The sequence below is a fragment of the Haemaphysalis longicornis genome, unplaced genomic scaffold (assembly GCF_048455015.1).
Source record: "Haemaphysalis longicornis isolate Haplotype H1 unplaced genomic scaffold, Haemaphysalis longicornis Haplotype H1 scaffold_16, whole genome shotgun sequence".
In the NCBI taxonomy this organism is placed as follows: domain Eukaryota; kingdom Metazoa; phylum Arthropoda; class Arachnida; order Ixodida; family Ixodidae; genus Haemaphysalis; species Haemaphysalis longicornis.
The window spans coordinates 16,896,997-16,924,908 of NW_027526266.1; the positions used below are offsets into that span (position 1 = coordinate 16,896,997).

The following is a 27,912-nucleotide window of genomic DNA, read 5'->3' on the forward strand; positions in this document are numbered from 1 at the left end:
CAAGTGCAAGGAAGAAGAGAACTCACTCTTTCTGAACGCGATTTGTCTTTTTCTACAGCTGCAGCGTGCTCTGTCTCTAGACGTTGCAACCAAAACTGAATATCCCTAAAGCCCCTAGGAGGTTGCACCAGAAGACTCAAGCTGACGCAGGGGAGGAGAAACAGCCTCTTGCACAAATGTTTCAGGTCCCTTTAACGTTCCAGCGTCAGCAAAAATTCCCATTTTTTCCAAAAGTCCCTCCTACGGAAGACAATAATGACTAATGCTACCTTGCTTACTTAAGGTGCCCACATCACGTAAATCCACACGCAGGCTTTAACGGAGGTGTAGCAAAGCCTGACTTGTAAAATATTGCGGGCCGGTGCGGTAGAGGTACACTGGTGAACTTGGAAGAACCAGGGGAAATGAGCGCTGCTTGCCTGGCGATGTCCTTGAAGCGGAACTTCCTGGAATGCCGTCGCTGGTCGTCCGCCTTCTTTTGCCACACGTGCGTCTTCCAGGGCGGAGTCTGTAAAAAAAGAGGACGCTTTGCCGAGGAATTCAAGGAAACCCTGTAAAACTTTATCCTATAGGGGAAACCTACCAGAAAGGTTAAGAAAGAAAAACAACAACGGTACGATCGAATCGGGCGTTAAAATTTCGTTCCACAGACACATTCAAGTCAAGTCAAAATCAAACTTATTTTTGAGTACAGGTATACAAGCATATTAATATACAGAAGAGGGTCCCAGAGTCCGCAGACTGTAACGGGACCCTCTATAAAAACGCACAAAGTGAGTTTGTCGGAGCAGTGATTAAGAAATAAACATGAGCAAACCTACAGAAGAGAGAAGAGAAGTACACATAACTGCATAGTATTAGGATTAGCAAACATTGGTTTAAACTAAGTTACATATAAATGCACAATATTTGAAGCAACAAAACACAATGTAGTGCAACGCCGTAAATGTAGACGTATAGACAAGTGAATGGCAATAATAACAAAAAAAAATACAGTGGAATTCGATACTTGAAGTTAATTACAACAAAAAAATTTTCAAGGAAGTTTTAAAGCTTGTTACAGACGATAATGATTTTACGGCAAAAGGGAGGCTATTCCAAAATGATATTGCAGCGAAGCAAGAAGTTTTCTTGCCGTAATTAGTATGTACAGTCGGTAATAAGAAGTTGTTATTTGCGGCAAACCTGGTGAAATTTTTAGTCCTTAAACTCTTGAGATCAATGGAGTCGTATGAAATATAACTGTGAAGTAACTTGTAAAAAAAGAGGCCTAAATTGTAGTGAAATAAATTGTTTACAGATAGAATTTTACTCTCATGAAGCAGAGCTGAAGCTTAGGAACGATGTGAACTGCGAGTGATAATGCGAATACATTGATTTTGAATGTGTTGAACTGACCAAGAGGCAATGCCATAATTAATGTGACTGTGAACGAAAGCAAAATACAGTGATAATAGTGCTTGATGTGGAAAAAAGGGTCTCGCCTTTAACAATGCACGGATGCCAAATGCGGTGAAAGGACACTTGAAAGGACAAATGAAAGTACACTTGAGAGAGAGAGAGAGAGAGAGAGAGAGAGAGAGAGAGAGAGAGAGAGAGAGAGAGAGACTACTTTCATTTAGAACCCTGATTTTAGGGTGAGGGAGTGGCGGTGGAATCATTCGTCTTCATACGCCCCGCCGCAGCGCCGTTGGCTTCACTGCTCCGGTTTGCTCTATCGCGAACACATGTAATCTCCTCCTTCAACAACAGCGGAGAATACCGCGCAAAACACTCGACGGTGTTCATTTAAAGCACCATCAAACTTGGGTGGTCACATGGCTCATGACGCCATGCAAGGATTATCTTGATACTCTGCGACGGACAACGTTCGCAGCGGTGACGAGTGCGGATTCTCACTTGTGCGGATTCTCTCACTTGTGATTCTCGCTCCTCCTCCGCTTTCCATCAGATTTCCTTCAATAAAGTTTATTCAGTCAGTCAGCTAGCTGCACGAGGTCGCAGGTTCGATTTCCGGCCGCGGCGGCCGCTTTTCTGATGGAGGCGAAAAGCAAAAACGCCCGTTTGTACGAGATTTCGGCGGACGTTAAAGATCCCCAGGTGGTCAAAATTAATCCGGAGCCCTCCACTACGGCGCGCCTCATCGCCTGCGTTGCGTCGGCGCGTTAAACCCTACAATCAATCAATCAATCAATCAATCAATCAATCAATCAATCAATCAATCAATCAGTCAGCTAGCTATGGCACACATACAAGCGACCATGCTGGTCACGTGATGTGTTACGTCACGGTGCTTCTGCCGAAGCAACTGTCCCCGGTCGAAGCCATTCGGAGCGACGGCGTAGCCGACAGACGGACAGCCAATCGAATTTGGAAAGTGGTCATTTTTAAACCTTTACGGTTTAGGAAAGCTATAACCCGCTGAACCACAACGTCACTAACCCTATGCGGACCAGCTGAGAACCATCCAACGACCTAATTTAAGCTGACAAACCGAGCAAAACGTTGAGTGTCGCAAGCATGAATAATGACCTTCATATCTATATTCCAAGGCGCATGCCTGGCTCTGTATATATGTTCATCGGTATATAACCAGCTCTGTCCCTACAACAACGATTTCTCATTACGTCGTTTAGAATGTAAGTATGGGTGAACAAGTCAACATGGATCATTGCTTAAATTGAAGAAGTCCGGAAACTACTACACCGCTGTTAGTCACATACCTGTTCTAAGCGTTTTCTATGCACTTATAAAACATTTGAAACTCCTAATCATAACTTCGATTATTTCCCGCAAACATAACGCGTTCTCACGTTATTCATGACCGACACTTCACGTACTTGCGAAACTGAACTCGTGGTACTTATTGACGCCGTACACTTTCACGGTGACAGTAACGAGCAGGCGGCCGCGATTCTTCTTAATTTACAAAACGGGCTTTTAGAGTCCACCGCAGTTGACAAATGACAAATCTTGCAGGACTCAATGGAGTACCACCCATGTAGTAGAGGTGGAACAACAACGTTTCACCGAGCGGGCATAGTTTGTCACTGTAAGTGGCACCTGCAGAAACTGAACGCTCCCGTACTTTCCGGAATCATTGAAAGCGCTGTACTTGCGCTCCCCTTTTTAATTTATATGAATGATCCAGTAGGCCTCCTCTTGACAAATAGCATGTATCTTCAGGCAAATGGCTCCACACATTACATCAACTGCTGGCCGTGAAAACCACCAGCGTACTCTTGCGTTACCTAATGAGACGAAAGCGTGAGCGTCGGCTTTACGAGGCTCTAGAGCCCCCATGAGCCGTCTGTAACATTATTGTACATGTAGCACCAAAAAATGGGCACCAGACTAAAAAAAGACGAAGACGTAACGCCGTTTTCGTCCCTTCTTGTAATGTGTCCACCTCTCTGGGCTACGCCTACAAGAACGATTCCCCAACAAGCCCACAACTTCAAACTCCGCCTGTAACAATCGTTAAACCATTGAACCAGCATTGCATGTCTAGTAGTCATCTGGCACATTTCGAACACCGACCACTTGGGAGCGCCAGGGCTCCTGCGATGGTCGAAGCAGCAGCTTGCGATAACCGGCAAAGTGAATAAAATTGTGAAAACGTGGAGCTCTTCGCTTTCAAGCTGCCCCTATCTGTTCAAAGGAATCGCATACGCTATGTTCATTGCTTAAACCCCATAGTCAAACGACAGCACGGCACTAAAGGCGGTTAACAGGGACACTGTCCAAACGAATGCAACAAGTAAAGCACGATTGTTTGTAATTGTACATTTACCATAATTCTCGGATATTTTTTTATTGAAACTTGAAAGGAATGCAGTTTTATCCCAGCATACGAAGAAGGCGATGTCGCTTTGGCGGTGGCTTTGGGATTCTGCTGGAATGGCTTAGGAGCACTAGCTTCCTGTTAATTGCATCTAAGATTTTGCCGAGCATTATTCATGATGATGGCTGAGATAAAACTCCCAACAATGCAGTCTTTTCAGCAAACCAATGTAATATAATTTGATATGGCATAGTTTCATTAAAAGTTCCTCGGGGCACGTAAATATCCTTAAGTTCTCTGAATGCAAAAGCCTGGCAAAAAATTTTAACCACTTCTTTGCTTGAACATTCAATTTGCATCGCTTTCTTCGCTTTCGTTTCTATGTCTTTAGGTGCAAATTACTTCTCCTGACCAGGGAGCAACAGACAATACTCAGGCGCATCCAGGCGGGGTCACTAGTCCACCCCGTCCTGTTGCATACCATTTACCCTGAACGCGAGGGGGACCGCTGCCCATTCTGTAAAACAAACAGCGGCACGCTCGCACACATACTGGCGGAGTGCACTAAACTCAAGGGCCCTATACCCCCCACCCTCCCTCCACCCCCCCTACCCCACTCCACGAGCGATGGGAGACCTTGCGGTCCAGCCCCGCCCTGCCGACCCAGCTCGCGCTGACGGCCAGGGGCCAGGAGCTGCTGGCCCAATACGGTTCCCGCGACCTGGGAACCGCTCCGTCTGGCGTCTGAAAACGCCTCGAGCTCAAATAAAGTTACTACTACTACTACTACTACTTTTCTGTTACACCGTGTGTTCTTCATTACTCGCTTTCATTTCTTTCGTCTTACGGCCCGGATTATCTCAGCAAGGAGACTGGCACATGCTACAGCTACCCCAAAATGAGGGCTCTGCGCGGTTGGCGGGCACCTGTTCTGTACACGTGACATCGCGTTCAGGTGTCTCGCGGCACGCACAAATTCTACAAATTTCGCGTTTAAAATAATTATTCTTGCGAGTTTTGTTAAACCGGCACTTTGCCTCTCAAAACCCTCAATTTCTGTCCTATGCCCAGGTGTGCATGTGCCATGAGGGAAACAACAACAACAACAGCTTTTGTTTTCCGCTGCAATAGAAAAAAAGTGCGGAGATAGATCGGTTGGTAGAGCCCAAGGCTTCCACTGCGCAGACCAAAGTTCAAACCCTATCGGATAACACATGCTGTTTTTATTTACTTACTGTTTGGTGCGGCAGCAGTTTTCATGCACAGGACAACTAAACAAACAACGGTGCTTTTTCGGAGACTGGGCACTTAAGACTTTTACCTTAAAACACGAGTTAGAGCTGTTGCCTGTACCGATACCCGTACCACAGAAGCAGACGGGATTTAGGGACTTGTTTTTATAACGCTTATGGTGAAGCGACTAATTATGACAAGCAAATTAAACTCGGCGTAATAAAAGAATGGCCTTAGTGGCCAATCTGATTTACCCCCCAAAATATCTACTTAAACTGAAATCCCCAGAACATTCTCGAGGACGTAGACTGCCCCAAACCGTATCCTTTGGGGCAGTATCCCAAATACTCTTCTGTAGATAGATGTACACGAAGAAATCCGAGAATCCATGTAATATGCTGCTTGAACGTAAAACAGAGAAATGATACAGCCATCAGGCAATTCACCCACGGCCCACTTGCGTTACCTCGTGCGTTCGCAGCCTTACGTTGACAGCGCATTGAAAACGTGACCAAGCTTCGCAAATCGCTCTCGGGAACAAAACGCCGCTTGGACGGAGATGGTGTTTCTTCGCACGCGTTTAAATTGAGAAAAATGAGACCGTCGCCATTCATGGTCACAAAAAGGACATTAAGTTGCGAAATATTTCTACGAAAAGCAACGGAAAGTTTGCGTGTTTCTAGAGATATTTTACACGTGTGCCGTATGGTGTAGCGCTTCGGTACCATTTCGTCCAGGCAAAATGGAACCCCTCGTTGTATTTTTTGTGGCAAAAAAAAGCAGAGTAGATAGAAAAGACTGATTTCCCCGTGCATTCGTTCTGGCTTCCCAACCCCATGAATGCATCGCAAATGTCCCGTTCAAATGTTATGCACATCCAGATATGCACACAGGTGATTTATCTCGATCATGCCCAAATCCTCCAGCCCATGCCACTAGAATGTCCTCCCAACCGTCGAGCTATGTCTGGGTGCGATAGCAAAACGATCTCGCCAGATATCAAAGCGTTCGCACAAGCCATATTTTTAAACTTATAGTCTCTCTTACAAGTACGAACGAACAGTTCCGAAACGTGCCGCCTTTACTTCTTCACCGCCGCTGCCAGTTTCTACAAGGTCGCCACAGCGCGCAGACTGCGTACGGCGCAATTTTTTTTCCTTTGACTAGGTGGGTTTTACGTCTCATGTAACAAAACATACATGTTGTTTGAACAAAAAAAAATGGCTGAGGATTACTAAACTTTCTCATGCGAAATTTGTGCGCAGCGCCATCTACAGTCTTCTCGGTCACGGCGCATAGCTGCGTCTCCGGAAGTGATCGCGTGATCAGCGAGCGCACGGCGGCGCGCGCTACTCCGCCGCTATCTCGCAACGCGTTGCTGCCGCAGAGCATGTTGTTGTAAATCGTGTTTAAACCTCTTGCGCAAATGTCACGTGGTTAGGACGAGTCACGCAACCAGGAGGACGCGAACCGCATCCACCGGTTGCCTCACTCGTCGTTCAGCACACACTCCTGAGTGGTGCAGTGCGCAGAGGCAGCACTACCTCGTGAGTTCCCTCGACGGCAGCGATGGTAAGCCCCTGCGTCGGCGGCTCGAACTGCGTCTAAGGAAGGGGCCGCGAACTGCGTTTCAGGAAGTGAACGCACTTCATCGTCGAGTGCACGACGAAACGCTCTGCTATGACGTCATCTGGCAGTGCGTCTCCACCACCCAGCATGTCTCACTGCCTCCGCTTCACACTTTTGTTGCCAAACTTTCCTCCGCTGTTTTCTTTCTGCCTTCGCTCGCTCCTTTACGACAGTGATGCCGATGTCAAACAACAGTAGCGGCCACCAAAATGCGGCGCCCTAAAAAGTTTGCTTCCGAGAATGTTTGTGCTTTACTATATCTGAGCAGCTCAGAGCTACCAAGGTGAATGGTGTGGCGCCCGTTCTTTCGGCCGTCTCTTGAGGAGGGCGAACACTGCTGGATACAATTCTATCCGAATAGACAAAACATTAGCCGCGTATCTGCTCCTTTCGTCGCAAATATCGACAAAGGACGATAGCCTTTCGTCAACATTTGCAAAGTAAATGCCTCCCTTCGCCTTCACGCTTACCTCTCATGCGATTCGTCTCCCGGCGCGCCCCTCCCAAGGTAAACGCGCTAGAGGTTTGCTCAAGTCCATTTAAATTTACCGCGTTCCACTGCTCCAGGCCGGGAGCCTCGATGCCAGCGCTGCCGTACGGCGGAGACACGCGTGAATCGAGGCGCCCTACTCCAACGTTTATAAAATCACGTTGCCCTCCTCCATGTGCGTTCAAGCGGAACGTGAAACCTATCTAGTGGAACTTTTCGTACCTGTTCCCCTTTGATTTCGTAAGATGCCTCTAGATGCTGTAGGGGCGCGGGTGACAGCAGGCGACGAAGTAATTTTTTTATGCAGTAGATGTAGTATTTCATTTGAATCAAGCATCCATGAAATTGTGTAAGGAATCCTGCAACTATCATTTATGCATTGATTTTCTGTCTGACATTTGCGTTCTTGTTTAACAGTGTTGACAAGTATGAACTTAGACACCGAACTTAGACGTTTAGATTTGGCTGTGGGTATATAAACCTACTGTGCAGCTTATATTTATGTTGGCCGGGTGGCTGAATCGCGTTACAGACAGACAGAGAGACAAACAGGCATACAGACAGACCAAATTTTTTTGTTGAAGTAGCCCAAGAAAGGCTATCGTCTTTAATATTCATTAGTCATTCAACTCTGTGAGCGTGAATCATCAACTGATAATTCAGGCTGGAATTCGGGCCATTCGCGTCGTCCCCATTATGACGTCCAGAGAGGCACGAAATTCAAAATGGGGAACGACAACTTGTCTTGGCGAGGAGGCCGCTGCCTAGAGCAACCTTAGGAACTTGCACACGAAAGCGCTGGGAATTTCGACAAAGAGAGGGCCGTGCGAACGCGGACGCAGATCAATCAGCGATAAACCATTCAGTGATTTTGAAAATGGTGAATTCTGATGATGACACGTAACCGTGAAATCTACATGAATGTTCTGAACGGCGTGCGATTTTGATGGCGACCACGTGCAAATAGCGCACACACCCTGGTGTTCGCTGTCCAACGCTTCGCGCTTCGTAGACACGTGACATTTTGTTGGCAGGCATGAAGAATACATATAAGATATATCAGCTTCGCTTAATATGTCGATATAGCAGCGCCCTGGAATGCTTTCTGCCTAACGGCACCACTTCAGTTCGTCAATGAGAAACCGCCTACTCTGCAAACAATCCCTAAGCGGACTGGTGGAGTCGAGTGGTGTTAATAGCGTTACGACATTCGAGTGGATTTCAGCACTTCTCCGAAAGCGAGAAGAGATATCCGAAATGTTTGCCACCCAGCGCTTATCTCTTTGCAAGTTCCTCTGCTTTCGCTCGGTGGTTTTCACTCGCCTCTCCACAGAGTATGTACATTAAATGTGTACATGGTCCATTGCCGTGTATTATGTTCGCACGATTATCCCTCCTAATAAAAAAGGTCGTAAAAGGGTAGCAACGGCCGTATTTACAAACTGCTTACGTTCCTTACTACTCCGCGGGGCGGTACGTAGGCTCTGCCACTAGCAACTGCATGGTTAGGAAATGAACTGGATGTAGGAAGTAGTATACACTAGATTAAGGTCTGGCTTATATCTATGTTATGTAAGGCCAGTTAGTAAATGCATGTAGCTCAAAATTGTGTTATCGCTAGGACTTAACTAGTGAAGGTAGTCGTGCTCACTGCCTGCTTCAATTAGTTACCCTGACTAGTGCTGCATGTATACTACCACCAGTTAGCAAGTACCTAGTGTATACTGGTACAAGTAACTCGTTAGTGTTCGGTTACTGAGTGCCACAATCCTTTTTTAAGAGTTATGTAGAAAATTTCTGTTTGCCGCCCTAAGCATTACCACAACACCGTGTGCAATAAATCACTTCTACGATATTTAGCTCCTTGCAGACTATAGACGCTTAGGGTTGCTTACGGCCTATTGTTCGAGAGTGGGCGGTCTCCGCTGAATCATTCGGCCACTGCGTTACGGCTAGTCAGAAGCGCAATGGCTCTATCTAAACTCACCCTTCAGATGTTTTTTCATTGCTGTCCGTGGTTGCGTGGCTCAGAGCTAGAACTGACCAATCCGTGGAGCTTTCCAAGCGATTAGACCTCGAGTGAAAACGGTGCATTATCGAATCGGAGCCTCACCTCCTTGTTTTGTGCTGGACCCAGACGATAATGACGGAGTTTCGCTCCCGATGCATCTGCATTTAGTAATTTAATTTTCCCCACGACGGCGCCGGATCCTACGTATGCAATGGAACACGAAAGCGTGTTTGGTCTGGATAAAGGCGATGCTTTAAGGTCAGAGCTTACGACGCGGCTGTGGCCCGGGTTCGTCGATAAAGCAAGGGGACTGCATATCTTCGCGTACCGTTCGCGCGCCAAGCCCTTAATCGCAACGCGCCGCCATTGTAGGGTTCCTACGTTCCCTATTGAGTCCACCCTAGATTTCGGATTTGGGATGCGCGAATGGCGAGACGCACTTACTCATCCCACGGCCGATTACGCGTGGTGCACCCTACAAGTCAGCGCCTAACTAATCACCTCATTTGTACATTCGAAGTCCGATTGCGTTCGGCCTGGCATGCGAGGGGGAAGAATGGATAAAGATAATCGAATAAGTTGGCGGGCCAAATTTAGCGGAGTCCCGTTGGTAGTCCGCGAAGCAGCCGTGAATGCAAATGACACTCCAGCGCATAGAAAGGTTTGCATGTCAAGTGCGCTCTCATGTGATAATTGCTTCCATTGTTTCTAACCGTCAATTCTAAATTAACGTTTGGCGACTTTGCGCATGCGCTACATTGGATTGCATTGTTGTTTTTTCACTTCCCGACATAGTCATGGAAAATTTAAGTGCGTCTTCCGGCGCTATAACTGTTGATGCAAATGTCAAGCCACCTGCCAGTGCAGTTAGTGAAGTGTCTATAACCATAAACGAGTACCTAAACGAGTACCTGCGTACTAACGGCCATTTGAGCACATTACCTCAATATAACAAACGCGTCAGCTCTGTCTTTAAATGTACAGAAATCACCAATAATAACGGTACTCCAAATTGCGAAATTAGAGGGCGGCCGTTTAGCTGTTTTGATGTTAAGATATACTGATGTCAAAAATTTGGTAGAGACCTGTATGCATGTATAGCTACAGACTACTCTATTTGGTACAAATACAAGCACGCAGCGTGTAGCTTGGCTGGCATTGACAATGTGTTGTGTTGCACAATGCATTCTGCAGTGTAGCGCGAGCGTCTCGATCATCGGGACATCGCCGAACCTGCGCGTGGGATGAGCGTACGCGCGTTTCACAGCAGTCGCCTCAGACAGAGCTCCTCTCGGCGAACGTGTGGCGGCACGCTATCCTGGAGCCATCTTTTAGTTGCTGCAGACGGGCCTCATATAGTTAAACGTTCTGTTTTATCTTTCGCTACTCTCCTCCGGTTTAAGGTCCTCATGGACGCTTCCGCTATGCCCTCCTTCGCTTTCCCCCTTGCGCTCTTTCGCTACCACCGTCGTTCATGCTTCGCTGAGCTCCGCACTCGACCTTCTTCCTTCTATCCTGCGCTCCTCCTTCACTCAGTTAACGCCGTTCAGCCATAGTTAGTGGTGCTTAAGAGATTCTTACTCTTAGGTGGATACACTTGAAAGGGAAATCGCGACAGCCTCATGACACGTGTGTCGCTTTTAAACGAAAAAAAAAACCTTACTCGGCGTAATATGCATCGAAAAACTGCGAGAACACCTAAGCAATCCTTATGACGCGTGTAGTGATTTCGAAAGCACGTCTCTTGTCATAAACTATCATCATTACCTTTTCCGTCTATTCCTTCCTCTCTCCGTCACTACGACTCGGTATGTATCCGCTTCCGCATCTCCTTGCCAAGAATACATTTAGCGGGGACGCACTTTGCTAATCAATTTATTGCTACTTCTGTAATTAACATGCTCAAACTACTCATGCAAGCCTCAGTACATGTCTCTAATACGCATTTCTAAGTGTAAAGCAACAACGCATTCCTGTGGTCGCCTTTAGCATTTCTCCCGCTGTCTTTTTAAAGCGAAGTTTTATTGCCCTCACTGATGCCTGTCCTAGTGATCTCATGACCACGTGTAGTCGCTCCGCGGTTGCCTGAACTTTGCTAAAATTGAAAGCGAACATTTCCCCAGTGCGTTAGAACATTTCTCTAGTGTGTTTCAACACTTCTTTCATTTTTACCTCGACCTACTGAACTCTGTCTACAGACCTCTTGTGGTCTTTTTTTTTCATTTGTGTCATTATTCACCTGACGTAGCATGTTAGGCTTTCTGCTGGTCAGACCTCGTCAGCACCATTAAACTGCGTTCTCTCTCTCTCTCTCTCTCACTAATGCCGTTGTAAGGCAATGGGTCCTGCAGAAAAGCCTACTTTCTTTGACGATGATGATGAGTGATCGTGGGTGAAATGGAAGTAGAAAACGCGTTGTGAAGCCGGCGTCTATTCGATTGCGCCATTTCTTTTTTTTTCTTTTTTTCCGATTGCTCCATTTCGACATGGTCCAAGCGGTTTGGAAAACTCCGACGACAACCAAAGAATCCGTCACGAGAAAGCTTCGCGTTCAACCATCGTTGTCGTTAGACGCAGGGGTGCAAGATTTTTTTTTCTTTCCTCTGTTACTCTGGGTCGGTTCTACCCCCGTTGACATCGCTAATCAAAGAGGACATTTATTAGGAACGTAATTTGCTTCTCTCCCAATTGCTAATTCCGTCACAAGGATCCTCAAATTACTGACGTTCGCCTCATTACGCGTCTCTAAAACACGTTTCACAGTTAAATAGTTAAACAGAAAATTTACATTTGTGGGGTTTTACGGGCCCAGATTACACTAGGTTGTACGGCGCCCAATAGTGGGGGTGAAATTCACCCAATGGCAGTGCGCGAAGGCAATGAAATCATTCTTCAGTGGCTGCCTGGTCACTCGAACATACAAGGCAATATTAGATCCGACGCAGTCGCCAGAGGAGGCCACTTGCTGAACAACACAACCCAGCTTCCTTTCTCCCGAGAGAACAGCAACGCCCTTATCCTCGCAAGTGGATGGGCTGCACAATGGTCGGAGTGGCAGGACCGTCACCGCAGGTATCTACCACTGCACGCTATTGACCCGCACTGTGACTTCCGTTTTCCAGGTGGCCTCAACAAGCGGTGTGAAGGAGTTCTGCACCGACTGCGCCTGAATGTGGCGTTTACTGGGAGTTTTAAGTTTAAGATAGGTTGGGAAGATTCCCCCCTGTGCCGGACTTGCGGTGTGCACGAGACTGTAAATCACTTGCTGTGCGTCTGCCCTCGATTCGCTTCTGCGCGAAAAACTACGTCATGGATGCGGTCTCGAACTTTTTCATTTTCTTGGCCCCTGGGCCAATGGTGCTGACGGTACCTTAGGTACAAAAGTTCAGCTCCAGTTCTTATTATAGACTGAACTGGACAAATCTCTCTAGTACACAGACAGAGCAAGTGTGTCACGATATCTACTCTTTCGCACAGTGGCATTCATCTATTTATTTTTCTTGGGTTGGTGTTGTTACCTATTTTTTTCCTGTCGTTTACTTTTCATTTTGTTTCAGCGTTTTCATTGACGATTTTCTTTTCAATTGTATCTTTACATCCGGGCTCTGTTAGCACCATTCTCTTGTTTTTCTTGCCCTTTTTTTCTTTTTTTTAACGCTTCATGTTTGTCTTCTTCCTGCTGTAATCCTGATGTCTGATATGCACCACTCATCAACGTAGTCACCCCCCATCTGGTGTAGCAAGCCTTGTCCCTAGCAGGGCTGACCTCGCCAGTTCACATTAAAGAGCATTTTCTCTCTCTCTCTCTCTCTCTCTCTCTCTCTCTCTCTCTCTCTCTCTCTCTCTCTCTCCGGTTTAATTTCCACCACCTGGGCATCTTTAATGCGCGCCGAAATCGCGACATACTGGCGTTTTTTTGTTTTCTGCCGTAATCAGAAAAACGGTGACCGCAGAAAGATCAAAACGTATTCAGTGGGTCCACATTTAGTCGGCCAGATTTGGCGGTGAAAACTCTAATTGCTCGCGACGTGGGAAGCAGTCGCTGGGCGATGCCGTAGGCAGAACCAGACATCTGTGCTTACTGCCGAACGCCGCTTGTTAAATGCCCAACGATATACCTACTTTATTTCCCTTTGTATTGACACACGCGTGACTACGCGTCACAAACACCGCGTGAACGTCAAGTAGCGTGCTTCTATAATTAACGTAGTGTCTAGAGTGCCATACGACAGCGCTCTAGCTCAGCGCTGCAGGTATGACTAAAGCGTCGTCCGACAACATTCGAACATTTAGGAGTAGGCTAGCATCGCCCCACTCGTCTGTCATTGTGGTGTAGGGTGTTTACCGTTGCTGTTGTATATGTCCTTATAAGGTGCAGGCACTAGAATTGACGTTTTAAGGAGGGTGAATAGTATGCCGGTGAAACCTGGAATGAAGTCCCTTTTTTTTAACTACACAGCGAAACCCTTCCCATAAATACGTGGTTAGCAGAAAGAGGAAATTTTGTGCCGTGGACAACAGACTGCAGTCTGTGCAAAAAGCCAATCACGTCATCATCGACTATTGGGACCCAGTGTTCCACTGGGGTGTCCTCCAACGTGCGTTAAACAAAGACCGCACCCATAACACCGCACGGAATTCGGTTCCTACCAGTGAAAAATGAGGGCGGTGTGCCGTACGATTTGGTCATGCTCCTCAGTTTTCATAGTATATGGAGGACGAGAATGGCGGTGAGGAATGCGGACATAAATGCCCGGTCTGTCAGGAAAAACTGCATCGAAGCCGTACAGTATATACAGAGGTATTTCGTGCAGAGGATGAACCCCCTGAGTGGTCGCCTGTGCTTGACGATTTAGTGTGTCTTAGAAAGTTTTAAAGCCACTTAGTCAGCCAAGTAGGGTTAACAGATCAATACTACAATATGACATGATGTGTGATGTACTGTAAAAATATCGAATCAAGAAATAAACAAAAAATCGTGATGGTGTAGGGGTTTCATCTTTGCTCCTTGATGCCAAGGGCGGTGGTTCGAGACCGGCTCTTTCCCCGGTTGCATTTTTTTTTCAACTTCAAATTTAATTATAATTTTCATAGTTAAGGTTAGTTTTGCGAGTTTAAAATTTTTGCTTTGTGTTCTTTAGGTCATGTTATGTTCGTTTTCGCATGTTACCTTGCTTTGCGTTATGTAGAGTCACGTAGTGCCAGACCCGGTATTTTTTTACAGAACGCCGGTGGACGTCGATATAGTGAAGTGCTTATGATACCGTCGAACGGCGCTCTAGATACAGCCTATAATTAATACACGAGCGTTGACGTACTATTTATTCAATAATACATGACGAAAATGTAGTTAAGATCCGATTTGAGTACACTCCTTCGTTGGTATACAGAATTCTGATTTTCGTTTAGCTCAGTTTGGTGTGCTTACATCAACTGCTCACTAAACCGGCGGCTCCCTAGACTGCTTACTGCTGCCACTTTAAAGTGACCTGACTGATTTAAACAGCGTGTGAACGTGTATTTCCCATTTTTAATCCCCCGCGAACGGAAGGAGCCCTTAATTTCGACTTGTAATGGCACCTTTCACCGTCATTGGTCAATCACTCTGAATGGGTATGTGTGGATTGTAGAGAGGTGTTTCTTGCCTAACTCAAGAATTCCGAAAAACGTGACGCTAGCAACGTCGATGAAAAACGACACCCTGGCCAATCACACATTGAACCGACGAGTCGAGAAGTTTCGAAATCTCGCTCCATTGCTGTTGACGCAATTGCAAGTATTGAGCCAACGATGGTTCGTTCGCGCATTGACCCCTTCCACCCATCGGGGAATTTGATCCCTTGACTTTAGCCCTAACGTGCTGCGATAAAATTTTTGGCAGTGATATATGGTAAGGACGCATATGATGTATGCGTCCTCACTATAGCGCGATTTCTTCGACGCATTTGGTTGCGCTTAGCCAAAGATGTGTAATGGGGTCGCTTATTTTTGCCAGAAAATTCAGCCTTCCCCTGATTGTGCTGAAAGGGCTTCAGGGTCTTCTGCAGTGTCCCTTGCTCGTTCCTCTAAACACGCAACACTTTGCAAGGTGATATGTAACCAGAAAAGAAAGCTCGGGGCGCATGCACTTGAGAGACGTCTTCAGAACCGTGAGATATGGAAGACGTTGCTGAGGATTTGCGATTATAGAATTGATTAGCACATATGTAGACATTCTTCAACTCCTTAGGAGCAGTAGATGTCGCTATTAAACTATATCTAAATAAAACAAAAACATCCAAGGATAAGTGAATAAGTCGCCGTTCTGCGGGCACCACACAAAATACACTTTAACTCCTTCATTTATCAGCTCGTTATCACATGACCATTTCGATCATTTCTATTTCCCATTACAAGGACTCCCCAATAGTCCGCCTTCGGACACGAAGCAGACTTCGTTTTTAATAAAAATTTCTAACTCGCACCATAAACGGCGCCAAAGTTTATCTGGAAGGTAGCAGCTATAGCGTTGCACCCAGACGTAACTCCAGCCATTGCTGCAGTTACGTACAAGAGTAGCCATCGCCGAAATTATAGCAGGTAATCTCTAATAATTTATAACAACTAATCATTACCAGTGACACCGGCTAGTCAGTGAGTGGAAGTGGTTTGGCCGGTTGAATAGAAATCAAGACAGTTTGTTCTCATCGAGAATGGTGGAGACTGCATTACACTCGGACCGAGCGTCCAGGCGAAATGTTAGCACAGAATATTGTTAACAATTCAATATTAATGTGCGGTGCATATTTGGACCAGTAGGTAGCGGAGCTAATATTGAATTCTAGACTATACCAACTAGCCCGTAAACAAGCCCTTCGAATACAGTTACATCGGGACGTAACACTAGCCACAGTGTATCTGGCAGCACGCTCGCAGATAATGTGAGCCGTTCAAGCGCCGCAAGACTACACATTTCTTTTTCAGTGCATTTAATGAATTATCTTCTAACAGAGGCAGATATTTGCGCTTGTATTCCACGGCGTCTCAGTTGTTACGGCACCCCTTGCGAGATACATGCTTTCTCAATCATGCATTTTGAAAACCAAAACCTTTCTGCGTTAACGTCAAGTACCTTCCAAACGTCGAAGTACCTCTGTCAACCCCACCGAATGTCCCGCAGCGGTGCCAAAACGGAAGCTCTTTTCCTCTCTTTCGGCTTTTTCTCTCGACTTTCAGAGGATTACGTTTGCCCGCATTGTCCTTTTCTCTCCGTGGTATGTTTTCCAAACATTGCTTTTTCTTGTGTACAAAGGCAATGACCTGATAAAAAAAAAATGGTCGGAAATTTAAGAAACGCACCCTGTTTACAAAAAACTAAAACATAAGAGTTCATTTCCTTCGAGGCGCGCACTCATTTGCAAGATATATTGTTACCAATGGCATATGGTTTTCGCTGAAAAGCAACACGGCCACGCACAAACATACACAGACATGTATGCAGGTAAGTGTTTGCGTGCCCGTGTATTCTATATCGAGAAAGAAGGGGGGACCGAAAGCAACGCTTCAGGCGTTATTAAATCTTTGTCCGAGACTGAATGAGTAATTTGTGGGAACCAAATACATCGATCACAGCCGCTTTTCCCAAAACATTTCTACTTAACTTTCGCACGCGCCTGTTGCGAGGCGACGGTCGACGCCTCATTTAAGGCATTTTGGGAACTTTTCATTGCTCCCAGTCACGCGAGAAAGGTGCTTCTATTGAGCGGGTAAAGTTCGAGGCAGACTTCGCCCCAATTAATCGTGATTTTCGAAAGGCGCCTTCTCTCGGAACAAAGGGATAAACAAGTTTTTGTTTATAAACCTGGCTCATCTGAGGCAATGGCGAAGCCATCACGCCGGGAAGAACAGCGCAGCGCTTTAATTGCCACCTTCGTAAATAACCCGCTCGCAGAAATTCCGTTCGCTCAAAGTCAGAAGCATGTAAGGAGGGCCGTACGCAAACTTTTTGTTTTAACATTACAGTGCTAACAGCCCGTAAGTACAAACTGCGTGCAGAAACAACATGCGAGAGCCGCCTTAGTCATGTTGATGGTTTTTCGTTGCAAATGAGAGCGTATTTATAGAAGCAATCAAAGGCACGTGGCTACTCTCGTTTGGTGCGCCATATTTTGACCTGAATGCTACATTCGAGTTAAATTCGTGCAGGTGAGGTTTTTACTACTCAAAAAAATTTCTCTTCAGACCAGCATATTGCTGCATGCAGAAATGAAAAATAAACAGGCCTAACTCCCAAAAAAATTGGCGCTTCTCCGGTTTTCGGGAAGATGATGGTGACCTAGTTTCTAAATTTTCTCTGTCCTTACGCCAGCCTACAGTTTAGTAGCTTAGACGGCCACTGAAGTGAGTTAAGCAATACATTATCAGATTAAAGTCTACAATGCATTTTCACGCGTTTTCACTAAGCGCAAAAGTGCGTTCCAAAGGGCTGCTTTCCTCGCAACCATCTTCTCCGCCGATTCGCTGACGCCAGCTATGACGACACCCTCACGAGTCTCTCATGTCTAAACTTAGCGGTTTGCTACCAAACAAAGAGGCCCCAGTAAACACAGTACGGGTAAAAATTAATTCTTGAAGGTTGTGGTAACGCGCAACCGCTGCGTAGTGCAGTCCCTTTTATTCAATAAACTTTGATAACGTCTTAGCCTGTGCTGCGCCGCGCTGCGCATGCGCATTTAGATGCTCCTCTCGATTTCGCCAACTGAAACGGCGCTAGCACCGCTCAATGGTAAAATTGCTCCACTAGGACAAAGATGCTGTAATGGTTTACAGAAGGGTCTGTATTAAAGCAGAGTTCAGAACTAAATCTGCAGTAGGCTCCGGTTCAGACGAAGTCGAAGGGGCGGTGACACTATGTTCCTATTATAAGGCATTCGTTTTAAGAGGTGGTTTTTGCAGTAAAATTGAAAAACCATCTGTTCTTGTAATAATTGTTAATTAGAAGCGTGTACGATGTGTTTTGTAAGATGGTTACGCAAACTTTATGTTGTTTACTTCATTCCTTTTTTCCTTTTTCCGACTATTTTTATCCTCTTACAGAAATGTAACCCCCCTTAATCAAAGCTCTCCACTGGGCCTGTCAGGTAAGTAAATAAATAAAGAGGGCTGTTCGTCTTAACCATAGAGTTATAACCGGGTTCGTCCTAACCGGAGTCTAATGTACATTACAAAACTACGGCATCTCTCTGCATAGCAGTAGAGTTCCTGTATATGGTTGCCCAACACTAACTCTACATTACAGTAATGCCGCATTACAGAACGACAACATTACATGAAAAACTACAGCAACTATGCGTTACAGAAGACACGTGCGCCATCTGCGACAGGCTGATTTTGATTTGATTTGATTGATTGTGGGGTTCAACGCGCCGACGCAACGCAGGCGATGAGGCGCTCCGTACTGGAGGGCTCCGGATTAATTTTGACCACCTGGGGATCTTTATCGTGCGCCGAAATCTCGTACACACGGGCGTTTTTGGTTTTTGCCTCCATCAGAAAAGCGGCCGCCGCGGCCGGGAATCGAACCCGCGACCTCGTGCACAGCAGCGCAACGCCTTAGCCACTGAGCCACCGCGGCGGGTATCTGCGACAGGCGAAGCTGTGTATGGGTACCTGGTACTCGTAGTTGGGTTTGAGGTGGTAGTAGAGCATCTCCTGGTGGAACACGGGCGTGAGGCTGCCGCTCAGGGGCGGCACGATCCAGACCCAGTCGCCCGGGCAACCCCCGCGGAGCCGGTTCTCGTTCTCCATGTGCTTCATGAACTGGTCCGACGCCGAGTGGTGGTCCACGATGGTCACGTTCGCCTTCTGCGAGTCGGCCAGCCCATGCGTGTCACCACCGTACCCGTCTTGTTCTTTAGGCATTTTGGCGCTAGCCTGATTTTTACAGCGGTAGCTGTTATGGGCAAGATGGCGGCTAGTCACCATATTCATGCCACCATTTCCTCGCCCTCACAATGATCACTTCAAATTTAAAATTTGAATTTAGTTTTGCTTTTAAAAACAGGCACAAGGAAACGAGCGGGTACAACACAAAGGAATAAAAGCAGGATTAGCGATGATAATTTATTCATAACTAATAGTAAATATCGGCAGCTACGTGGTTCTGTCCAGTTGTGCCCATCCTGTTTGCGCCCCCGATCACAAAAGTACTCCACAGCGAGTGTTTTTTTTTTTTTTTGTTAACCCTGGAATGTGGCTGGCCCACCTGCCCTGTTATATCCCGTGCCCCCCGCGTCCTTCTTTTTTCTCGCCTGGACGTACAATATATCTGTGACACAGCAATGAAAACGGAAAGAATGCTGTCAACGAGAAACAAGCGAAAGCCGGAAACAGGTCCACAAACGGGCCAACTGCTATCGTCATCCGCAATCGCTCTCCTCCATCGAGCCCCCAACACATTTCACAAACTTCAAGCGTTCACTCCGCTGGCGGATGTATCGGTTGCTCCAGCCTTACCGGACGCGCGGTATCGGTGAACAATCGCATAAGGTTCTTGAGTTGCTGTATGGTCAGTCTTTACAGCTTTAGATGTAAGTTGGAAGGCCCCGGAGGCATTGATGTTCAAGCTAAAAAAAGGAACCCCCGAATGATTTACGAAGCTCTCGGAGGAGGAGTGTCACGTGACAGGCAATTCTCAAGTCCAAACTGCCTTCTGAGGTCATTAGATCAGTGCTGCCAATAACGATGTCGTACACGCGCGAGTAACAGCCGTGGGGAGCTAGACAGAAAGTCCCCTTCACACAGAAGTCGTTGCAGCAGCACTGGCTACAACACGTGAATGGTGGAACACTTAAATACGCATAAGTACATAAGAAAATAGAGGGGATACAGTCACTCCCGTAGTACAATTGGTGGAGCATCGAGCTTGTTGTGCGACTGTTGTGGGTTTGGATCCAACCCTGAGTGATGATTTTCTTCATGCGGTTATTTTCTACTATTCAAAAATTACTACTCTCACCCCAACAGCACACGTACTACACACTCCACGCCACGCTTAGCGTAGCGGACTGCTAGCTATCAAGACAGCACGCGTTGGCCCTATACAGTTATATCTTTAACTTGCCGAATACTCCTCCTAGACAGTTCTTCGTACACCTGACAGTGCACCAAGCAGGGTTTGTTCTACGGCACTAACATCAGCTTACAGCTCTTCTCTACAGCTTGTGGTGAGGGCCAAACTGCGGCTTGTAAGTCACCATAAGCCCATCCCTAGCTGGTAGGCAGCAGCGATGCCAAGACCCCTGTGTTGGAGCCCAATCGTCGACGCGAAGGTCGCATATCGTAAGGTGTGCAAGTTATTTACCCATTTTACATCCGCACTGTCTCGCCTCTCACTCTTCGTGTCTCCCTGCCCATCTCCTGAGCGCGAAACCCTGTTTTCTAAATTTCCTCATTGGCATACTTCGCAAACAGGCGTGTTTACACACCAGTGGTTGAGTCTGTCCGCGCCGGTTGGTTTCCTTCTCTTCGCTTAGTGGTGATGTCGCCATCCGACACCTGTCCTCTACCGCGAACGGTTCCGCCACGTGGATTCGCGCTGTTCCCCATGCCTTCCAGGCTGCGGTGAGCCCCCCGTGCGCTCCGGCTTCGGGTTGTGGTTCTCGCGGTGTGTTATTGTGCGGGCGCTACAACCAAACGACGGAACGCGGGCGTGTTATTTTGACCTGGCATTGTTCGTTCGCCTCAGTTAGTATCACCGCTCGCAAAATCCAACCAGTTACCCCTCAAAATCCGCTTCCTGCGTCGTGTCGCATCACATATCGCTGCGTTCAGCTCTCATCTCCTCGCTCTTCAGGGCTTCGTTCGTTTTCGTGGCACACTTTTTTCGTAAAGAGTATTCGCGGTGGGGTGGCTGGAATATTTAAGAGATTCGCGCTTCACGAGTCTTCCGGTACTCATAATCTTCGCCGGATTGCTGCAGTCGTCTAAATCCGTTCTCTATACACCTCGGTAGTGCGGAAATGACACTCCAGCCGACTGTACACAAAACCGTGCGAGTACTGCATGAACGAAGACCACGTGCTGAGGCAAAACCGGGGAAAAAATGTTCCAAATTTTCACTTGTTGCCTACACATCTTCCCGGAGAAAATACACTAGAAGTTCCGATAGAGCGTCTGTGTTGTAGTAATGCTGCCACAAAATTGTTTCGCTCGCTGGAGTACCTTGAACAAACGCTAAGCAAATGTTCGATAGTCTCAGGAGAACTGCTCAAAAGGCAGTCGCGGCTGTCCTACATACTCAAAACCAGTTCAGTAATAAAAAAATGAACGAAGCTCACACCGACGCGTAAGACTTGAAGGTATACCGACGCCTTACGAAACATTCACGACCATCACGAAGGTTTAAGTCCACGATTGCAGCCGATTTGCTTCTGCTTCGCTGCCGCAACGACATTTACTGCATCACTGTTGCTGTAGGTGTGAGCATCCTTCTTTTTTTTAGGTGATAATCATTGGACATCCCCTTTGAGTGGTGTACGCTATTACGCGTCTTTCTAGTTTGAAGCAAGTGTTACCACGATTACGGCGAACGCTGGAGTTTCGTTTGCGAATATTGGCCAATGCCACGACGTGGGTATGCGTGGCTTGACATACGTGCGCCGGGGACGCTGGGCAGTCGATGCGAGGCAAGCACACATGAGCGCTAAGCATTTTCATGGTTTTGTTAACTTCCGGGCGATCGCCGCGAGGTCCACGCTCACATGAACGCGCTGGGCAATTTGTTCGTATTTTTAACTGCGGACGCGAAAAATTGCGATTGGCTAAACAGCTTCGCTCTTAAAATGCAGGCCTGCAGTAATTCTCGTTAATATACCTTGAAAGGCCACTGATTCAAACACAGTTCCCAACTTCTCACCACTGTATTGTAAAATGTCTTCGTTTGTCCCTCTCATCCCGCTCGTTGAAATGCTCCCGTGACCACTGGTTCCGACACAGCTCAAAAACTTCGCCTCCTCACTACTAAAGTGAAATATGTCTCTCTCTCTCTCTCTCTCTCTCTCTCTCTCTCTCTCTCTCTCTCTCTCTCTCTCTCTCTCTCTCTCTCTCTCTCTCTCTCTCTCTCTCTCTCTCTCTCTCTCTCTCTCTCTCTCTCTCTCTCTCATGCCGTTCTTAAACGAAAACAAGTAACTCGTAGTACAATGAAACTTGGATATTTAAGAAGAGCTGCTTGGTAATGATAAAGCTAATAAGAATAAGAAGCAAATTTTCCAGTTTGTGCCAGGTGCGCGCGTGTGGGCGAATGCCTATGAAACTATTTCGAATAAATTTGAAAGTTCGGAAAGTCACTCGGCGTCGCTTTCTATGCCCCCGTGCATAACCATGTTTGCACACGCCGCAGTTCTAGCCACGAGGCCCGCTGGTGTAAAAACACAAAACACGGGATAAGCGACAGGGGAATGGAAAACGCTTGGAGGGGCCACTTGCCTGGAAGCTGTGCATGACAGCCAGCGTGAGCTCGACGGCGGCCCGGTCGCGCCAGAGAGTCGCGTTGCTCTTCGTGTCGATGCCGATTCGAGTCGCCACTTCCTGGGAGGGAAAACAGGGAACGGCGAAACAACAGGTGGCGCCATATTCGTACTGGCACGCGCCGATTGAACAGAGCTCGTCGCAGCGAGCAGCCGTTTGAAGGCATACACTGGCGGAACAAAACTAAGGTTGAAAGCCTACAGCATGGTAGATTAGTTCAGTCTGTGTTTCTGGCAGTTTAGGGAAGCGGGTTCACGATATTGAAAGAAAGCAATACATACTAAAATGAAGGGAAAGCAGCAGCACCAACGCTTAGTCTCTACCGCTTTCATTGAGAAACTGAGTAAAACGTTGCATGCGGGATTAAAAACAGGAAAATTGCAAAACGCAAAGGGTTGACAATCGACTCTGGCTTGAAAAGGTATTGAAAACGCGCACTTTATGCGTACGCGAACTGTTGGAGGGAATGAGTAGTATGCGGGACCTGAGTCGACAAAGGGAAACCATAAAGGAATAAACGCTTACGAAACTAGTTTGATTCCCTTCCCAATAGAAAGCGATACACATTTCACCTGAAACTTTCACAGAGTTGTAAATCTAGAACCACGCAGGAGAAGTGAACTTTTAAACCATGGCAAAATTTTGTGCGTTTAAGTTAGTAGCTCCCAGTTAAAATTTCAATAAGTGGCGGGAGTGCGTCAAAAATTTTATGAGAAGTGGACCACGCCCCGCAATCTAGCCAAGACGCCTTGACCGATCCAGTTCCCTTCCTACTATTTATATACACCCAACATGCGTACTGACACGCCCGCATATAACGAGATTATGACAGACTCTGACAACGCACGTCCTGTATCCCTCGCATCACGCAACACCAGCAACGTGCTTCTGTGCCTCCACCACGGAGGCTTGAACACCCCCGCTTCTGTGAGCATAGCTAAGTTGCCATGATGCTCATCCCACACTAGTGGCGAACTTAACACGGGCGGACGACGGGGCATGATTGGCCACAATAGCGTCTAGGGACGAAGCCCCTTAGGGAAGCGGCCTTTCGCCGTCGTCGTCGTCGTTTCATGCAGTCACGGTGCTAAAACACGGGTGCACTCGTATTCCAGCGCCTCGCGCTAGAACGTTTCACCTCCGTGGGCAAAAACGCGAAGAGAACACACCTGGACCCCTGTTTTCCGACGGCTCGCACTAGAAAGGTTTGTGCTTCAAAGACACGAGACTTTTGCAGGAAAGCTGCATACCTCTACACCGCAACGGTTTCATCTCCGTTGGCAAAAACATCAAGGCGCCATGAATACCAAGAATACACTGCATGCTTCGCCCCTCCCAGGTTTCAGATTAGTGAAGATTGCCCGGGATTTTTTCGCTCCCGTTCTGTGCCCCTGCGCTATTGCTACGACGACTGCGAAGGAGGCGCTGTTAGCGCGACGCCTACATAAATGTACCGCACGACTTGTGCACATCAACGATCGCTATTCACGGCAACTGTCCTTTTAGAGAAAGAAATGGGGGTCCTCACATAAATGGGAATCGACGTACGCAAAGCTTTTATTGTAAGTTAAAATGAACTTGCAAAGGGCATTTTTGTTAATGCACAGCAGTTTAGCGGCTCGCTTTGTCGTCGTAGTTCGCTCGCTGGACCCAAGTAGAGCCACACGGCGTTCCGTCGTAGCGGCTGAAGTACCGTCGTAACGCAGAGGCTTCGAAAGCCAAGCGGTTTATGTAGTCATTAGCGTTCGAAACTCGCGAACCACTGGTGCTTGTCATACATCTCCCTTTTGTTCAGCGCAAAGAAAACTGCAGGTACATTTGAGGCAAAATATACGTAATTAACCTCCAGCTCCTGCGTTCATTTAGCTAGGAACACTCATTGGGTTGGTTTTTACGATAGTATGCGAAAAACGGTGGCAGTGCAATGCCGGCAGGTATGGGAGGAAAAGCAAGCACAAAAAGAACAGAACTCCGGCTGGCGCAGTTTCAGGCAGGGGACGCGTGAGCACTGCGGCGGCGGGAAATTTGAATTGCATTGGGTGGCAGCAGTGAACGGATAACGGCGCTACAGGCCATTATGGCGAATCACTGCTCTACACATTCGACAGCTTTCACATTGAGTAGAACGGCTTTAATTTTTAGAGTGTTATTCTGCCTTCCTTAGTTCCTGATTGTTTAGAGCGGTTAGCAGTGGCGATAGCGTCAAGAAATACCAGGCATACCGAGAAACGTTCAATGTCCCAATAGCCCTGGCGAAGACGCCCCAAGCTCCAAGCGCATAGAACATAATACTCGCAAGAACTGGGGTGTACTTCCTCGGCCAGCCCCTCGGACGCGTTATAGGGATGACAGCGTTCTCTGGTGTAACTCTCCCCCCCCCCCCCCTGCCCCTCTTCCCGACTCTATTCGCTCTTCGGGTCCTGCGGGCGCGATACGAGAAGGCCAGCATTACCTGGCGTAAGATAAAACCCCGCGGCACTCCCGCAACAAATGCAACAGCAGCAGCCCCCGTAAAAGCGGGAGAAGAGGCAGGGATTGCTTCGCTTTAAACTGAGCAAGCCACTTTAAAAAAATCCCGGGCTATCTCCACTAACGTGAAACCTGGGGAGGGGCGAAGCAAGCAGTCTATAAATGTATTCTTGGCGCCTTGGCCTTTTTGTCCACGGAGATGAAACCGTTGGGATGAGGTATACAGCTTTGCTTTAAAAGTCTCGTGTCTCTGAAGCACGAAGCGTTCTAGCGCAAGGTGTAAACGAGTGTCCCGGTGTTTTAGTACCGTGACATCATGAGACGACGCTTACGATGACGACAGGAGACGCCAAGAGCCCGAGCCCCTACGGGGCTTCGCGCCTAAAAAAGCAACACCAGTACTATATGATAACAACAGTTATATGATAACAACAGTTATCATACCGCAACATCATACACCACCATCAATACAGCAGCTTCAAGGAGCACCAATCCCTGCAGCACGCGATCTGATTGCACGTGCAGGTGAGCGGCACGGCCTCACCTCGGCGAGGTTGTAGCGGTGCGCGTCGCAGAAGTCCCTCACGGCGATCTCGGTCACCATGTACCAGCCGTTGAAAGGACAGGCGGTGAACTCGACGCCGCCCACGTCCAGCAACATGCCGGACACAGCGGGCACGGAGTACCACTCCAGCTGCATCTCGTCGATGGCCTTGTAGCTGCGCACGGGGGCGAAGGGAACGAACGCCCCGCACACGTCAACCCGACAACGAGGACCTTAGTTCCAGGTCTCTTTTTGTCGCATGGGTTAAAATTTTATTCAGGCAACGCACAACACACGTGGACGACATTCAAGCTGAAAGAAAGAGGAGGCGAAGTTGGGGAGGATGGGTGACCCAAAGAACAGGCAGCGGGGATGATCATGAAGCAGAGAATGAGAACCTTGGACACGACAGTACCAGTGAGCAAAAAATTACCTAGCAAAACGTTTGGGGAGAATGAATGCATTAAATTTGGCGGATGCAATGGAGGAAGCTTTCCTCCTACAGCAAACACCAGCTAGTTAATAAGTACGATGGTTCTGGTTGTAGTTATGATGAGAATGATCATGATGGAGCTCTGTTTTCCGCTTAACACGCAAGTAATGCGTCTCTGTTTGAATGCATCGAAAGCAGTACAACGTTGCACTACTACGCCGTATATCATTCGGCGATTAAGAATTGCCGCGGATAAAAGGAAGTGCACATTCGGCTTTGTGATTCCACTCATCAAAAGTAGCCTAGAAGCTGCAAGGGCCATAGTTTGTGCACATCACAGAGATGGCACGAGTAGCCAGCAAGGACCAGGGCATTCGTACTAGCGGATGCCCCCCACCGGTGCTCTCACCATCACGCACCATTAAGCTTGAAATTAAAGATGGTTACTCCCTCTCTCTCTTTCTCTCTTTCAAATATTTTCAACCCACCTGAAAGCTAAGCAGCTGATTCCCACCTCAACTGCGTCCAGCGCCCATTAAATTTCTGTCATTTGTTAGCAAAAATATACATCTACTTTTGCGACAAGGGGAGACGTATATTTCTACATATTCAAGCGTTCGTTCAAGGGTGAATATGATCCATCATATATATTTTGCGGTTTTACGCACGATATTAATGTCATTATAAAGCTCACAAGGCGGAAGAATATTTAGTCATGGATTGCGAAATTGGTCCCAACTGGAAACCACAAACGCAAAAACCCAGAATGATTCAAATCGCATCAGAAAAGCCACGAGCCGTCAAGGCACATACCGGAATGTGTCCTATAACCATGATCGTATAGCACGAAAATGTCTACCAAATCGGTTGGTACGCACATCTGGACAGTAAAACAGAACTAGCCCCCGACGTTTACCCATTATGGTCTGCACCCCCACCGGGGATCGCCCAAGAACAAATAAAGGCAGTACTAACCGACCATGCGGCTTGCATGCTTGTTTGCTCGCTCCTTTGCACGCACACGCTCTTGGTCGGACGGTTAACTTGAGTATTTTATTCACTCAAAGACGTACTCAGGGAAATGCCCACCGCCTTTTTTGTTTGTGATTTATTCTTGCTTGCGGGCAAGCCATACGTCATCGTCGTTCTCCTGACGCTGTGCCAGTTCGGCAAGGGCATCGAAGCTCTCAAGGATGCCGGGAGTTACAGTAGCATCTCGTTTTTGGGCACCCCAACCCCGTGGCGTAAATATCCGGATAGTTCGTGAGATTCAAGTACCTTTCGACATTTCTAGCGGAGCTCGTTTAGCCAGGAGTCCCAACACGCAATCGCACTAAGCGCGTTCGCCTGTTAGGCATCCCGCTTATATTAGTGCAGAGCTTTACTGCAAGACAGCAAAAGGAAATTTAGTAGTCGTCTGTTCGAACTGTTTCTACGGTTTCGACGGCAGCTGCGGTGGCCTTGAGCCGACGCGGCAGCGGAAAACGGAAAGGGGGATAAAAAGAGGTGACCAAAGCGGAAATCCTCGGAAGAGAACGCGCAAGGTATTAAAGAAGGATTACTCTGAGAAACGGACTCTGGCCGCCCCGAAAGCAGTCTGAAATTTTAGAACGACAAAAATGGTCTCCGGTAGCTGTTCGCAGGCGCCGACTGAAAGTTCAATACTGTCTGCATGTTAGCAGCGCCCCATTTGAGTTGATTCGTGTCAACTGAACAAGCATTCCGAGAACCATAGCATGTCAAAAAGAAGATGGGCTGTCGGTTAGCATGGGGCATTTGGCGCCCATGTCAGCACAAGCAGATTACGTTGCAT

At 47.4% G+C, this 27,912-nt stretch overlaps 1 protein-coding gene across 1 annotated transcript in view; it reads right to left on the reverse strand.

Moving 5' to 3' along the window:
- The window catches only part of LOC144166165 (nitric oxide synthase-like protein), a 527,573-nt gene that overhangs the window by 57,419 nt on the left and 442,242 nt on the right, over positions 1 to 27,912 (reverse strand). Inside the window, 4 exon segments of the mRNA XM_077695765.1 lie at positions 420 to 508; positions 18,796 to 18,990; positions 22,612 to 22,713; positions 25,667 to 25,841. Coding sequence (XP_077551891.1) covers positions 420 to 508; positions 18,796 to 18,990; positions 22,612 to 22,713; positions 25,667 to 25,841 — 561 coding nt within the window.